Source organism: Stegastes partitus, unplaced genomic scaffold, assembly GCF_000690725.1.
Source record: "Stegastes partitus isolate 25-593 unplaced genomic scaffold, Stegastes_partitus-1.0.2 Scaffold3, whole genome shotgun sequence".
Classification (NCBI taxonomy): Eukaryota; Metazoa; Chordata; class Actinopteri; family Pomacentridae; genus Stegastes; species Stegastes partitus.
Window position 1 is genome coordinate 84,797 of NW_007577734.1, and position 17,355 is coordinate 102,151.

At 39.5% G+C, this 17,355-nt stretch overlaps 1 protein-coding gene across 1 annotated transcript; it reads left to right on the forward strand.

Moving 5' to 3' along the window:
* Positions 1 to 6,327: 6,327 nt before the first annotated feature.
* On the forward strand, positions 6,328 to 17,272 carry ogal (O-GlcNAcase like). Its single transcript, XM_008276384.1, has 17 exons — positions 6,328 to 6,654; positions 6,822 to 6,873; positions 7,704 to 7,801; positions 9,355 to 9,485; positions 9,790 to 9,961; positions 10,100 to 10,198; positions 11,015 to 11,154; positions 11,246 to 11,390; positions 12,642 to 12,740; positions 12,825 to 13,084; positions 13,167 to 13,341; positions 14,095 to 14,180; positions 15,912 to 16,004; positions 16,081 to 16,169; positions 16,261 to 16,381; positions 16,466 to 16,595; positions 16,929 to 17,272. The coding sequence occupies exons 1-17, from the start codon at positions 6,591 to 6,593 to the stop codon at positions 17,063 to 17,065; spliced, it is 2,091 nt and encodes a 696-aa protein (XP_008274606.1). The 5' UTR covers positions 6,328 to 6,590; the 3' UTR covers positions 17,066 to 17,272.
* The last annotated feature ends 83 nt before the right edge of the window (positions 17,273 to 17,355 follow it).

Sequence of the window (17,355 nt, forward strand, 5' to 3'; positions counted from 1 at the left end):
TCATGGCCACACCCTTCAATGAAATACAGAGCTTTTGAGAAATTTTTACATTCAAATAGTACTCTACATGCTACCTGAAATTCAGCGCTCTGTGGTTTGCCCCCTTGGAGGAGTGTGCACAGGGTTGAGAAAAGAAAAATCCAAAATGGCAGACTTCCTGTTGGGTTTAGGTGAATCTTGCCTCCAGGCTTTTTTGATCATCTGGATGTGCTGCATGTGTCCAGCAAATTTCATGGATGTAGGTGAAACGTGCTGGCCATAGTAGATGTTACAAATGTACATGAAAGTGTGAAACACATGCTTTTCTGTTGCCAGCAGGTGGCGCTATGACTGTGAATGAATATTGCAAAATGGGTTTCATCAGGGCAGGATTGTTATCAAGTATGTAAAGTTTGAGGCAGATTGGAGCATGTACAGGGTCGTTAGACACGCTTCCTTTTTGATGCCGAATCATCATAATTTAGAGGGCCGTCATTGTCACGCCTTCAGACTTTTGTGGAGCGTTTTGATAACTTTCAATCACCAAGCCCTATTGTTTGCACTGGCCAAATTTGACGCATGTAGGAGTTAACACTTAGGAGGAGATAACTCTTGAATACGACAAAAAAAACAAAAAAAACTGCACAGTTATTTCAAAATGGCAGACTTCCTGTTACGTTTACGGTATGGGTCCAAGAGGCTTTTTTGTGCATCCTGATGTGTTACATATGCCTACCACATTTTGTGAACGTTGGTTAAACGTCATGCGGGGGCTAATGGATAAATTGCTGCAGGGGGCGCTATAGAGCCATTTTGCCAAACCGGCACACATTGTCTGTGGTTGAGCCGATAGTGACTTGTATGTCAATTTTGGTGAGTTAATGAGCATTCCGAAGCTGTCAAAAAGTCGTTTCCGTGTCATTGCAACTATGCATCGCCATGGCAACACTGTTGCTTGAAAACGCAAACGCTTCGCACTGTAGCATCGTCAATGTGGGAAGACTTAGCTGACCAATTTTAAGAATGATCAAAAAGTTTGAAGTAATGGCACATGGAAGTAATGCCTCAAACAGCCTGTTTCGAATAGGTGGCGCTATGACTGTGAATGGATTTGGGCATATGGGTGTCATCAGAACCGCAGTCTGATCAAATATGAAAAGTTTGAGGCAGATTGGAGTATGTACAGGGTAGTTACACAGTACTGCCTCTTTCATGGCGAAGGATCAAAAATCAGAGGGCCGCTGTGGCCACGACCTTTGACCTTGCAGATTGTTTTGATAATATTTTACTTTCAAGGCGTATTCTACATGCTACCCAAATTTCAGCACTCAGTGACTTACCCCCTAGGAGGAGTTCCCTCAGGTTGGACAAACGAACAATCCAAAATGGCAGACTTCCTGTTGGGTTTAGGGTATGGTTGCCACTGACTTTTTTGTTCGTCCTGACCTCCTCCATATTCATTCATTCAACCTTTATTTGGATTCGGGAAATCATTGAGAGCAAGCCCTCATTTACAATGATGCCGAATGTACAACAACCATGAAAACAATACAGAATTTCAATACAATAATAAAAACAGAAAAAACAGGGAATAAAAACAAAATGAAAAAAAGCGACAATTAAAAGCATTTACAGTTNACCTACCAAATTGCGTAGGTTGAGGTCAAATGTGCTTCAGATGGGACTCCGTTGAAATTCTCAGGGTGGTGCTGTGGAGCCATTTTGGCATTGACATGTCTAGCTCCCTTAAAATATCAAAATTTCGCCAGTCCTGATGTGTGTGCCAATTTTGGTGAGTTTTCGTGCATGTTTAGGCCCTCAAAATCGCATTTCAAAATTATCACAAGGGTTACAATAGGGTCCTACGCACTGTAGTGCTCGGACCCTAATTAAGGGCCACTTGATTGTATAATTGTACCAAGTACAGTGTTTGCAGTGTATAAGGTTCAAGATCAGTTAATATGCTGTCATGATTTAAGTATAGTGGTTGCTTAAGGTTCCCATCCACTCATTGTGCTTATTGTCGTTACTTAAAATCAGGTTTTTTACCTTGGTAACTTGTTCATATAGAATAGAATAAATTAGAATATCCTTTATAAGTCCCACAAGGGGAAATTTGCAATGTCACTGCAGCAAAGTGACAGTAAGAAAAGCAGGCAAACACAACTATACATTAAAGAGGCGAGGGATATACAATATATACAATATAAATAAGAAAATCAGAAGAACACAAGGATACTAAGAACACAAACTAAGAATATTTTCATGAATGAATTGCACTTGCATATGTGTTTTTTATATGCTGGACACACAACAAGTGAGATAAGCAGCCAACACCATGGTTGAGTATTTCCACATTAAAACTGCAGTGTACCAATGACAGTTTTAAAAACACAGATTAAGATTTTTGGGGGTTTTGTAAGTCACAAATCAAAGGAACCAATCCTGTCGATTTGCTGGTGGGACTTTCCGTATCATTCTTTAGTTTTGAGCTAGAACAAGTATGGTTGAGATACCTAAATATTAGAACTTGCCATTGTGTAGCGTAGAGTAGATGTACAGTGTTTGAGCAGAGTCGTAGGTGTAGGGTAGAAACAAGATATACTTATTTCCACACCAAAGCAAGTGATTGCATTAATTAAAATTATTAAAACCAACCTTTGAATTATTTGTCCAGCGATATAATCTCAGAGTCAGCATAATAATTCTAATAAACTGTTTACTCTTGGTGATCAGTCAAGAGTGTTTTATAAAGTTAAGGGAATTAACTTAGAGCTTAGGTAACTAAAGATCGGATACGTAAAGTGACTGAAAGTAAGCTATAGAAAACACAGGAAACAACTGTATACACACACAACATGTATTACTAACTAAACAAACAAATTACAACAACAAACATAAAATATAAAATACAAACAATGATGAAAATGCTGGTTGAGAGTATGTGTGTGGAAAAACCGAATGTGAAACAGAATGGTGGCCTGGAGACTTAAAAGTCTTTTCACCTGAAGCAGCAGATAATCTGTTAAATTTGGAATATTGGTCGAAAGGCCAATTGTAATCATGAAACACCCGTTTAGAGATGAAAGCTCAATACTTGCCGCGTCCTTGGATTGGGATGTGGGTGCAGCGACGTCTGATGCCTGATGGAGAGACGAGGCCTTCAGCTCCAGAGCGGGAAGATCAGGGTGTGGCAGTCAAAGTTGAGAACATGGAAGACCAACTGAGCAGCTCTACTGCAGTTAGAGAATGCCACTGCTTTTCGGGTGAAGAGGCTTTTTAATAGTAAAATACCCGACCAATCACAGAGGGCCCCCCTCCTGGTGGGGCTTTTAGATAAGACACCCTTGTATCACAGGGGGGGGTCGTGGAGTGGTCATGCGGTGGTCAGAGTTTTGCTCTGAAAGTAACAATATTACTTTAGAACTATATGTATTTGTACTGATACAAAGTTAAGCTTGTTGGAAATGAATGTGTCACATGTAAAGCTTCCCGGGGAGTCTAAACATCTGTCTCATACGATTACAGAAACACCACAATGCTTAGGATATGGTTATACAACAAGCTGATAAATTAAAGAAGGACTTATCCAACTGTAATTAAGCTTTGGAGTATGAATATGATATACATGATATACCATAGCGTGTAACAATTAAACTTAACATAAGATAATAAGGCACATCCTCTGGTACTGTGTCTTCACTGTTCATTCATAAATTCAGTTGTTGCATGCCACAGGAAATGAGGGGTCAACAGAGCAATATGTTAAGCCCGGGGCACTTCATTGCACCCGGCCATTTGGGCCATCTGTTAAGGTCTGCGTGGTTGAACGTTTTTCTTTGTCTTCCCCCAAAAGCTTCTTTGTGTTAGATCCTCTGAAGCTCTGATAGGTGTGATAAGGGAATTCCTAAGTGGGCTCTGCTAGTCCTGGCTTTGGCTTGCCCCAGTCTGCAGAACTAATTTACATGACCCTGTGGCCTGCAGAATAGTTCTGTCTTTTATGACATGTGACTGGATGCTGGAAAGTTCAAATGAAGCCTCTGGAATCCTTTTGGCATCTGTGTCTGTCCATATCCTACATAGGTGAGCTGGTATGCTGAGCTGCAGTGAGTAAGTGGAGAGAGGCATGGACTTCATAGTTCTGCAGAGTTTAAAGAAAGCAACAGTGTACAGTTACATCTAAGCCACTTCAAGCAGATAGGAATGATTGTTCTGGGGGTAAAAATGTACTTTTTGTACTCAAAGGTGAGTTTTTAAGGGTTTAATCAACAACAGTTGGTTTTGACGACAGTGGCTGACATGAGGTAAAAGCTCTTCCATGAGATGTTTGTCTTGATTTTCTCGCCTAACCTGCTGTGGTGGAATGTGGCGAAGTCAGGTGTGTCTTTATTCCCAGCTGTAGCTTTTACCTCAGTCAGGTAGATGTAAAGCATAAATGCATTATAAACACAGGGTTAGTTCAAACACTGTGGAAGGGACTCTGCGCACCCTCCCCCCAGGAAGTTTTGAGCCTAGTTTCATACACTCTGGTGACTTTTTATGAAAATGTCCAAAGACAGTACTGTTTTATATGTTTTTCAAAATAAAAGTCCCTTGCTCCGCTCCTTTTTTTTTGGAGGTGACATGCACATGTACTCCTTAAAAGTTTTGAATAACAGATAGTTAAGGGTTTGTTCAGATCAAAATCAAAACTGGGTTATGGGATATAATCTGAGTTCAGATTTTTTGTTTTTTTGAATAATCCATTTTTAATTTGATTTAGTAGATGAAATCTGATCAGATAACTTCAAACAATAACTTCTACTTATGACAGTCGGATCATCTCTACTAAGAGTGACTAAAACATTGTACAAGTCATTGATTACAAAAATTTGGGAACTTGGATCGATAGAAAAGCAGCATTTTAATATTGTATGTCCAAGTTGATGGCAAAAAAATAGTTTTCTCAATAAATCACTGCCTTGTAGAAAAATGCTAATGCATTCAACTTTACTACCTGGATTATGGTGACAGCTTCTTCTTTTTTTTTCTTTTTTCTTTTTTTACATCAGTGGCCTTTGGACAATGCTTATCATTGTGCATCAAGATTTATTACTAGTGATAACTATAATACTCATCACTGAGCTGTGTTCTGTGGTTGGGTGAACTTCACTCTCTGCAAGGTGTAACAAACACTGGGTATTATTTATTTATTTATTTGTACCTTTTTTTTTGTTTTTTGTCCCCTTACAATATTACAATATGTTATCACTGGCTTTTATTGTGAGCCCTTTGTTTGAGGATTTAATTTTATTTTATGTCCACTTTTTTTTTTAGTTAATTTCTTTTAGTTTTTATTGTTTTACCAACTTCATCTTTTAATAGTTTAATTGTTGCTGCCATCCAAGCCACTTCTTACATTACATTGCAAATGAGGCTTCCTAAACCGAATGTAATCCAAGTTTAAATAAAGCTTGAGTGAGTTGGTTCCTTCCCACCATTTGCTCAGATGGAGTCCAAAGGCAACTTTGGATTGTTGGTTCCCTGTTTAAATTTGTAAGGTAACTTTACTATGGTAACCTTAGGTAACCTTACTATGTTTAGCACTATGTGATGGCGTGTTGTAAACTGCGCTATAAAAATAAAATTGAATGAATATAATTGACTGTTGCCTCGCCACCCTGGATCTCTCTACGTGGAGTTTGTATGTTCTCCCCGTGCAGTGTGGGTTCTCTCCGAATCCTCCAACTTCCTCCCACACAGTCCAAAAACATGTTGAGGTTAATTGGTGATTCCAAATTGTCCGTAGGTATGAACGTGAGTGTGCTTGGTTGTCTGTCTCTAAATGTGGCCCTGTGATAGACTGGTGACCTGTCCAGGGTGTCCCCTGCCTTCACCCTAAGTCGGCTGGGATAGGCTCCAGCCCCCTCACGACCCTAGTGAGGATCAAGCGGTGTATAGATAATGGATGGATGGATGGATGGATGGATGGATGAATTGAACCGAATTTCTGTGAACTGTAAGCTAAAAATCCTGGTTTTTAAATTCATCGTATTTTACTTCCAGCTGCTCTTGTTTTAGTTGATTCATTTCTCTTTATATATCAACAGCTCTATTTAATTTGCCTTTTATTATTTTTTGTTGCTGCTGTTATCCAAGTTTCCTCTTATTTGTGTGGCGAAATCAATTATTTTCGTACTTGGCTACATTGCAAATGAGGCATCTATACGTTCGTGTGCTCAGAGTTTACAAAAAGGTTGAATGAATGAGTGAAAATGAATTAATAAAGGTGTTTTCAGGCGAACTGTCCCTTTAAGCCCGCAGCGTCTCTTTAAGACGTACACCCGGAAGTGAGATACATTCAGTCAACATGAATGTGAGGTCACTTCATCTCCAGACAATATCCGTGTTTGTCCTCCTTCACTTCATTGTTTACAGCTTTTAGACTTTCGATCAGGGTTCAGATAATGCTGCGCAGTGCTGCTCCAAACGCATCCGATTTGCGCAGGTCTGAGAGGAAGGTGGAATAAATGTGAAACAACCTGAAGGCTGAAGCTCAGACACATAGCAGACTGCAGAGCTGCTGTCTGAAAGCACACAGTAGGAAATAGATCAAACTTTGCTGTAAAAACATGTCGAAACCAAAGTCGCAGCCTCCGACTGGAGCTGGACGCTTCATCTGCGGGGTGGTGGAAGGTGAGCAGAGCCGGACCAGAGCTGGACTGACCCACCACAAAATCCGAGTTAAATTTCTGGGGTTAAAATGCATCCTGGATATTAGTCATGTATGGATACTTTCTGGTTAAAAAAAAAAAAAAAAAAAGGCACAATTTGAAGTTTAATTGGACTTTTGCTTGATGCAGGTTTTTATGGGCGACCGTGGACTATGGAGCAAAGAACAGAGCTGTTCAAGAGGTAAGGAAGTAAAGAAGCTTAACTGGAAATGCACTGCTAGTTTAGTTTTAATTTATCAATAATAATAGTAATAGTAATAATAATAATAACTTCATATAATGTATGTTTTTTTGTTTTTTTAAAAAGAGGGTTAAATTCAAAATGGTGTTACAGGTATTCAAGTTGAGAAATTCACATGCAAATTATAGATTTTAAATCAAATTTAATTCAAGTTGAGCAATTGAAATTTAAATCTAACTTGTTCAAATTCAGTTTGTAGAGTCACAAATTTCTGCCCAGTACATGCTTAGTTTAATGCCCATCTTTCAAAGCACTGGCTTACGGGTTTCTTGAATATCTGATGCCAGTTGTTAAAATTTGGTCAGATTTAAGTGTCAGTCAATTATTATTTTTTTAAATGTCACATACTGATTATTAGTAATCAACAGGATCAATAAACAACATTTGGAACTGACATAAATTTCTGTGAAAATGAATATCTTGGTGACACAATTTTGAATAACACAAACTCCCAACACAAAGCTTTGTTGAAAGGCCTTTGTTTATTTATGTTTTGCACTTTTTTAAATTGAAAACTTTCTTCCTTCAATGTTGATTGGCTGTTTCTTGTGTCATTTAACCAATCAGATGCTCCTGACCACAGAGTGGTAGCTACAGATGGAGAGAGGCAGCTAACACATTTTTTAGTTATATAATTTTATTTGGAATAAGGATATCTGGAAAAATGCTGAATATCGGACCCATTAATAAGCTGCACTGATAATCGTTCGACTTGTACGCTCAGTGATCTGCTGAACTGAAAATCGTGCGACTGTTGTTGACCTTCACAGGGAGCAGAAGTGGGGGCTGAATGCGTACCTCTATGCCCCCAAAGACGACTACAAACACAGGATGTACTGGAGAGACCTGTACTCTGCTGAGGAGGCAGGTAAGAGTCACATGTTCACACTCTGAAATCACAAATCTCGTGTTTCTTTGAACACTCTCATTTCTTAAACAGTCTTATTTCTTTGGTGGCTGTCTTCGTAGATATGCAGAACCTTACTTTTAAGGGTCCCTTGGTTTAAAGGCCTGAAAGTAATTTGTGCACACTTGCATGTATGAGTAAAAAGATGAGATAAAACTTCATTAATCCTGAAGGAATTTGCTCAGAAAACAAAAACGAAATTATGAGAAAATGCTGAGCTGAGTAAAGCAATAAGATGTAGGCCTGATTCATTAGTGAAAATATAAATTGTAAGCTAAAATAAGACTGGAATAGAAATCTAAGAAATAATACTGGCAATTATTATGATGTAGTAAAGTTGGATCAAACATGAAAAATGTAATATTGTATAATACATCGACCTTTTTTTTAAAGATGAAAATGAAATATAACACATGATATTTCACAGACTACTGGGAAAAGCAACACTGCCATTAATAGGCTTCTGCAGACTGCTAACACTAAATTTATTAAATCGCTTTGGTGCAAAGCCTGCTGCATCTATTTAATTGTTCCATTCTTGGGTCAAGAGAAGCAGCATAAAAGAAGAAACAGACCTGAAGAAACCACAGAGTGAATTTGTTAATCAAACAAAGAGAAAAAAGAATAAATCTAGTGTTGTGGAGGCTCCTGCAGAGCCTCAGGTCTGGTAGAGTTGCTGACAGTTTTTTAAATCCTGCAGAACAGGATCAGCACGTCAGTAACAGGACTATGTGCCACGTCTGTACTCCTGGTTCACTTGCAAGTCAACAGAACACACTGTCAGTCAGTTACAGCCTTTAAGAAGGTTAAGAAGGACATCCTGAATAAAATAACTTATACATGTAAAAAGGCATCTGCAAAAAATGTGATTTGATTGCATAAAATGTCATTTTATGCAAGAACACCAAAGTGTCACCTGATTCACTGAAAAGAAACTACATTTAAAAGATCCTTAGCAGTTTGTTGTGTCATACAATGTCTCAGAACACAAAACGTGTTGCTTTTTTAATACTTCTAATCTCCCTGCTAGCCAAAGTTCAGGAAAACTGAACTAAAAATAGCCAAAAACTGATTCTCAGTTTAAATTGTGAAGTGCTTGTTCCAATCCTCGCTCACAAACTGAATCAAAAAGCAAATAAAATGTGTTTAAATGGGTTATATACTTTTCTTGTTTGCTGTCTGGGTCATTATCTCAGAGATGCTGTTTAATGATTCGGTTTGAAGCGCTGGTTGCCTGGACACTATCAATAACATGACAGACTGAAGGGCAGAGGTGATTGAAATGTAACTAGCCAAAACTATCTTGTCTCTGATGGACTTTGGACCAACTTGCATTATTATAGTCTCTTAAGTTTTACACACAGAAAACTGTGAGATCAAAGCAGCTCATTTAAATTCCTTTCTAGTGTCCTTCAACAATCAGAAGTGATCACCGACTAAAACTTGTCAACTTGTGCACCATTTACCTCCATATTAAACAACCCTTTCTTCTTTGTCTCTTTCTCATTACCCAGAACAACTGATCGCCCTCATATCAGCGGCTAAACAGCACAATGTGGACTTCATCTATGCTATCTCTCCCGGCCTGGACATTACCTTTTCTAACCCCAAAGAAGTTGCTGCCCTGAAGAGGAAACTGGATCAGGTGGGGACTTTGTGATCACAGATAAAGGTTGGAGATCATTTAATCATCAATCGTATTCAGCTTTATGGCTTTCTGAGGGTTTGTTTTGGACACTTAATATGAAACCTACAGCAATAAAGCAGTTAAATAGCTGATCAACTATAGGCTAACTGATGCCACTGATGCTGCTGCAGATAATAAGTTTCATTCCTGGTGGATAAAAAGAGGATTGTCACAGTGAGACATTTTGAAAGAAAAGTGATGCATCTCAGCTTGTTGGATTGTGTGTGTTTTAAATTCAGCTTTGTCCCTTTTCCCTCCTCAGGTGAAGGAGTTCGGCTGCAGCTCCTTCTCTGTGCTCTTTGACGACGTTGAGAGGGAGATGTGTGCGGCTGATAAGCGGGCATTCAGCTCCTTCGCTCACGCTCAGGTGGCCATCACCAACGACGTATACCAGCATCTGGGGGAACCCGAGACCTTCCTGTTCTGCCCCACAGGTCACACGCTGAAACTGACACCAAACCTAACATGAATAAACACCAACCTCAGTCCGTTGGAGCACGGACGGAGAGTTATGAGCTTCTACCAGCTAGAAAGAGTTTATTTTTTCTTCTGCTTTCTTCATTTAACCCCAGATTACTGTGCTAGATTCTGTACTCCCACTGTCTCTCAGTCCTCGTACCTGAACACTGTGGGACAGAAGCTCCTGCCCGGCATCGACATCCTGTGGACGGGTAATTTTACATTTTCAACCTGTTTCCATGATCTTGAATTTCCCAAAAGTAATCAGAGGTAGAGTTCTCTAATGCAGGTTTATGCCTCAGTGCCAACAACAGCTGTGGTTGAAGGCATACTCTTTGGTTGTCCATCGATCAGTCTAGCTCTTGGAATGCAATATCTCAGGAACACCTTTTAGGGAATTCCTTCAAACTTGGCGCAAACATGGATGAACTGGTTAGATTTTGGTTATAAAACACGTTTTTGGCCATAATTCAAGCATCCATATGCTAATTATAGCATATTTCCACACAAACGTCTAATACTTTTTCAAATGAAGACATTTTATATCCAAAACTAAACACTGTACCATCACAAGGTTCTGCAAAAACCCTTTTCTGGTCTTTATTTATCAGCATAACTCAAACAGAAGGAGAAACTGTGACCATATTTCACATTTGGTCACATAGTGGTTTGGTGACACTGATTTGAGGTGCCCATCTTAAAACTGTGGTGACTGTATTGATCTTCTGTGCTCCTGAACTGAAGATGAATGAGAAAGCCTTTATTGCCAGTGTAAACGCTGCATACAACAAAATTGGGAAATTGGGTGTGAAACATCCACGTTTTAAGAATTTGTAGCTTATTTGCAGCAACATCCACATTTGCAGCTTCGTCTGCTGACATGCTCTATCAGAATTTGATGTGTCTTTTGTTTCTCTAAAACTTGAAAGTCTTCATTACGCAGAAGTGGATGTAAACTGCAACTTGACTGGTCAGCAGAGGCTTGAAGTTGCAAGGTGGTAATTCTACTTTCCATTTGTATCATTTAGGTCCAAAAGTGGTCTCCCACAAAATCTCGGTTGAGTCCATAGAGGAGGTGTCTGCAGTCCTAAGGAGAGCGCCAGTCATCTGGGACAATATTCATGCCAACGATTATGATCCCCAAAGGCTTATACTTGGACCCTATAAGGTACATTTTTGCTGTATTATAACCGTGTTAGATTGTATCCAGTCTGACCTTTGGGATGCGTATCCTGAAATGATTTTGTTTCCTGAAAAAGGATCGACCCACTGAGCTGATTCCCAAACTGAAAGGAGTGCTCACTAACCCCAACTGTGAATTTTACTCGAACTTTGTGGCCATTCACACTTTGGCAACGTGGTGTAAAGCGCTTACTGACGGAGAACCGAGGGACGTGGAAATGGGTGAGTGACCAGTTTTTAATGACGGAACACACCGAAAACAAAACTATGCTCTCAACTGCGTTATCATGCAATAATAACATACCTCAAAAAACTGTGGTGGAATAAAAACAGAAGCTGAAAGAGGATTTTCAATTCTACAGCTCTAGAGTAATAGCCTGGAATAGATGCCAGTAGCTGCCTGAAATGTTAGCGAAACAAACAGTTTTAAATCTGTGGTCGCTTTGCAAAATGATCATTATACTTAAGACTTTTCTGAGACATTTATTTAAGTTGCTGAGACAAGACTAAATTCCAGAACTGCGGTCTTAAGCCCTTTTCTTGAGTGTTGGGATATGCAACACTGTTGCTTCATTAACCTGTTAAAGTGACGACATTCTGTCAATCAGACAGAAGTCACTTTTTATATTCCTCATGAGAGCACTCACAGAGAGCAATATTTGTTGTTTATGCAAAAATTGGACAGTATATCAAGTGATGTATAATACATAATAATGCACAAACACAACAACTCTAAATTAATAGCAGCTTATCAAGCTGTCCAAATAACTTACAGCCTAGTTTATTTATGATCTCCCGAACACTGAAAATGATAATAATCTAACTACTAATTTACCAACAGTCAAATATAATATTAAATAAAATATTCTGACAACTGGTGGGGGAGCTCAGAACTCAACCTTAAGACGAACGCTATACACAAATGATTTAACAGCAGCTCATAACCTGCGACACAGTGTGACTAGCTGTTAGATCCTAATTTTCCTTCCTCTGTGTTAGGGATAATTTGTTATTTCAAGTAAATAATGAAGTTGCATTGCATGCTTGAATGCACTTTTGCCCTGAAGATGCTCCTATGAATCCTGTAGCTGTCTAATGCTGCAGGTATTTAATACGCCTAGAGGAAAGACTCCTGCAAACAGCTGGAAGCAACAACTGAAATTCAACACCTTTTAATGTTTTGTCTGAAAAAATACAGATTACATACATTATTCTCATTTATCTGAGTTGTTGGAGTCTGTCGTCATTGCAGTAAAGTTTTATTTTGATTGATGTGATTCAACTCAAGGCTTCATCATTTAAAACATTTTACGGGCCACTTTTGGGGTTGTCAGCTTTGGCGAACACAGCATGACAGACAATCAGGCTGAACATCTTTGGAGATGTTGGGTTTGCTTCCAAACACAGGATTGTAGTAGGACACCCATAAACCAGCTTGAACACCATCTCATTGTGTCCAACCTCCAACACCAGGTGATGAGGAACAGGACCCCTATTACAGCCCCCAGAAGGCCCTGATGCTGGCCCTCACTGACTGGCTGGAGGAGTTCATGAGCACAGATCAACCAGGAGGTGATAAAAAGGCAGTTTAAAGGTATCAAAAGGCACAAACATGGGGGTATAGCATAAAGATAGACCGTGTCTCTCTGCTTCCAGGCCCTCGACCTCCAGCTCGCCTCAAGAAGGAGTGCTCAGATGAGGAGCCCATGCAGACAGACATAGATGAGAGCTCCTATGTTACCGGTCCTGACGAGAACCCGCTGTACACCGCCGAGCCTCTGACGCTGGACGACCTGAAGCTGCTGTCGGACCTCTTCTACCTGCCCTACGAACACGGCACCACAACCATAACCATGCTGCAGGAGCTGGACTGGCTCAAAAACCACAGACAGGCTACCACTGCAGAGACAGACCAGGTAAGGTTTGTATATTTCTTCAATGATCAGATAATTTCGTTATACGCTGCGCTCACTCGCTTCTGTCAATGGTGTGTTTCAGGGAGCAGAGTGGAGGTTGAGAGCACAGCAGTTTGACAACATGTGCGAGGCGGTGGTGCAGATGTTCAACCGACTGTCAAATGCTCCGAACCGAAGCATCCTGTACGACCTGTACAACTACATCTGCGACATCAAGAGTGGGGTCGGTCTGGCTCAAGCCTACGTGAAAGCACTTGGTTAGAAAACTTTTGAAATGTTGACCAATTAACAAGGGGTTGAATTGACCTAATAACTATTTATACCAGTAATCTAAAAGACACACGCAAATAATGTGCAAAACACTGTTTTCAAGCCTTAAACCCCCCATTTATATCTGCATCATCCATGTCTGCCAAGTTTTTTTTTATTGAAATACGATTGATCAAATTAGTTCCAGTTATATTAGTTATGTACTATCACCTGCAACAATTAACCAGTTAGTTGCAAATATTAATTAATCAAGTATTTTGATAATTAATTGTATTTACTACTAAAACAAAGTAACATTCTTTGATTCCAGTTCCTTAATTTAAATATTTTCTGGCTTCTTTTCTCCTTTATGACGGAAATCTAAATATCTTTTTGAAGACGTGATCTTGGGCTTCAAGAAACTCTGATTAACATTTTTCACCATTTTCTGACATTTTATTGCCCAAACAACTAATAAATGAATCAAAAAAGATTTGATAGATTGCTGCCCTATTGATAAGAGATGAGCTTGTATCAACATTTCCTTGGATCCCAACCTTTTCCTTGATCTCAACTACTGTGAACAGTGTGTGAACATTATAACATGTGGATCACCACATAGACGTAAACTGCAGCAGCTACATTTGGATTGGTGATGGACACTCGCAGGCTTGTACCTGTGGTGATTCTTTTATTCAGTGGAAGGTTAAAGTAAAGTTTTGCCTACTGTAGCTTTAAATGTTGTGTGTCTGCTCCCACAGGGTCGGAGGGTCAAGCCTCCACCGAGGTGATGGAGGATGACCCTGAACCCTGGAGGTTCAGAGGAGCCCTGTCTGGAGAGTTCCAGGTAACATCACCATAACAAAACCGTTGTTTTATTGCTAATAATTCATTGTTTTCATGATAGACTGTGTTTGTGGGAATGTCTTTCAACCAGAAGTGACATTCTCAAGCTGGCATGAAGCATTAATATAATACAAAATGGCAGACAACCCCAGGCAATAAAAAATAAAATGCTACAAAAGAAATCTAGCAGTTTACAGTCCTGCTTATTAATTCTCTTTCTATCAAAGCGAGCCCCTCTGATATTCACATTTCATAAAGTAGTTTGCTGCTATTTTTATGAGCTGAAAAAACTATGAAACACCATATAAAATGATCTTCTTTGGGGCAGCCAGCTGACCAAGAAAAGTGTGCCACTAAGATATGCAAAGGAGGCTTTGTCCTTTCTGCCCAAACATGAGGACAGTCCAAGTCCGACCAGCGATCAGCAGAGTCTAATGAAATCGATGCAGAGGGGTCACCTGAAATTAATATATTAAGACACCTCCAGACCTGCTCTGTCTAGGTTCTGTTTATAATATATAAACTGGATCAGTCTTGTTTACAGGTAATTGCACATTTTTGTCCTCCTTTCCTAAGAATTCTTACCCCTTCTGCCTCTGTAAATGATACCTTCAGGTCTGTTTCCCGTGACAATTTCAAGTCGCCATTTGTTGTAGAGCATATTTAAAACAACAGCTGTTCTGTGTTTTCCAGTAAAATATCGCGATGGCTGTTACAAAATAACCTACCACATTCTAATATCGGGGTTAAGACCCAATAGTGTTATTTATAGTGTGATTTTACAAGAGTAATTTAAAAATCAGGGATTAAAATGCTACACAAACAAAACAAAATACCATTTCACCTGACTATAACACATAATAAGGCTGAGATCGTAGAGTGCTATTAATTATGAAGCTTAATGTAAGTAATGTAATAAACTAGCCCTTAAATATAAATGGAGCTGAACCAATGTAATTTTGGAATTAAGGCTAAGACCCTACAACATTAATAAATACATGGCGATTAACATTGAACTTAAGTTTTGACCTTATAAATATATACATCCAAACCCAATGGATCCAAGTACTTCCTGGCCTCCTTATTAGCAAACTTTTATTTTATGTGGATTCAGGGACAATGTATTGGAATCGGAGACCTTAACCCTATAGGCCCTGAGCTATTTTTCAGGCCTTTCCTCGAAAATTACATATCCATAATAAAAACAGTTTATCTCTGCAACCACAAGGTCAATTTGAATAATTCTTGAATCGTAATAAAAGGAACACTTGTAAGATTTGTTCAGATGTGCTGTTCTTTGGGATATTTCTCGCAGATGGTTCAATTTTAAAGAGCTTTGATGGATATGTTTGGAATCTGTGGACTGTCTGCTTTCGTTTGAGGGGTTGTTTGTGCGTTTTGCATACAGTACCGAAGCGCTGGAGCCAGAAATGTGGCGAGTGGGTTAACTTGGTGGCGCTATATCAATTTCCATATTTGATCATTCATTTAGTTGGTGTTTGAGGCATGTAAAAATGGCTTATATATTCTTGTAGCCCAGGTTCTGCTGTTTAATTTGATGTGCAGCATCACTATATTCTTTCATGATGAGTGCATTGTTTCACCCTATTTCTTTGTGAAAAACCTGAGAAGCCCTCTCGGGCCCTTGAGCTGATAATCCTCCTTTAAAATATGATTTTACCGAAAGTAAATTATGAAAGTAAGTGAATGTTATCATATTATGTGTTTGTAGAGAATGCTGCCAGGACACGGAAACAGGGACCTGTTCAGACAAGCTCTCATGACGGCAGTTTATTGCATACGACCCTACTGCCCCGAAGACAAAGTGAGGATCGTCACATGTTGTGTCACCTGTTAGCTAAAATTGAGAAGTGGTGTTACATACTTGTTTCTTATCCTAGACGGAGGTGCAGAAGGTTTTCAGGGAGATGCAGAGAGCAGGAGATGCCAAATCCTCCATGATGGCACAAACGCCACTCATCAGCGACAGGTAGGGAAGTTTTCCTACCCAGAGTATTTCTGGTTTTATAATCGGTTTTTACCGATCTACTGGTCTTAACCCTCCCTATGACCCATTTCAGCCTGTCAGCAGGAGAACTCCTACCTTCCCCTCAGTGTGCTCTTGTCGTGGAGGATGACATCGGGATGTGTGGCTATGCACTGGCTCTCACTGACGCCAAACCAGCTATTGCCAAAATTCAGGTGATCAAACAGAAAATGTGATTGTTTTCCAGGATAGACTTAACTGCAATAACACTTAACTGTGTTTTTATCTCCTGCCTGTAGAGGGCAGTGAGTGAGCCGGTGTTGAAGGAATTCCCCTCCCTGGTTGTCCTACAAATGTTGCCCCGGGTCACTGATCCGTCTGCAGCTAAGTGTATGATTGGTCGACTGTTGTCCTCTATCAGGAGCAGCGGTAGGTCGACGCCTCACACTATGAATTTAATCATTTAGGATGCAGCTCATTTTATCAGGAAAAGATTCACCACAAGGGGGAAGTGTTCAGCTTTACACCTGCCAGCTGGAGACATTCAAAGCATCAGTTTATATCTGTGATTTTGATACTCCTGCAAGAGTTGAATGTTGTGTTTTTTAAATGAGAATTTTGTTTTAAAATAGAGTATATCAGGATCTAAACTCTGTGCATATGTGGTTATTGGCTGTGCTTGGTTTTAGCTGTTCCTAAGTTTCTCCTCAATCAACATGTTACACATGTTACAACTGAACACTGTCTTTGTTCTTCTTTCAGGGTCCAAAGGAGTGTTTTGTGAGTTGCGGCACAGCGATCGGCGAATGATCAACTTTTTCTCTAAACTGGGCTCCTTCAAACCCATACAGATGGACGGTCTACCTCAGGACATCCTCACTATGGGAGCAAGCCTGTGAACACGTTCACTCACAAGGGTTTCCCTCAGGTTTAAAGTGTTTGGAGATGAAACTCTTGTGTGTGAATAGTTGCTACATGGCAGCTTGTTAAACCAATCCAAACCAAGCTCTAATGAAGTTCATTTAGTCCGTGTAATAGCCATGTTTCTCATTCAAGTCATTCAAATGCTAAATGAAACTTGTGTAATAAAAATATACTAAAATGTATATTGATTACTTTTGATAAATTTGTTGTTATAAGCCAGCAAAATAAGCATATTAATACCATACAGGAGTTTAGGACTTTGATT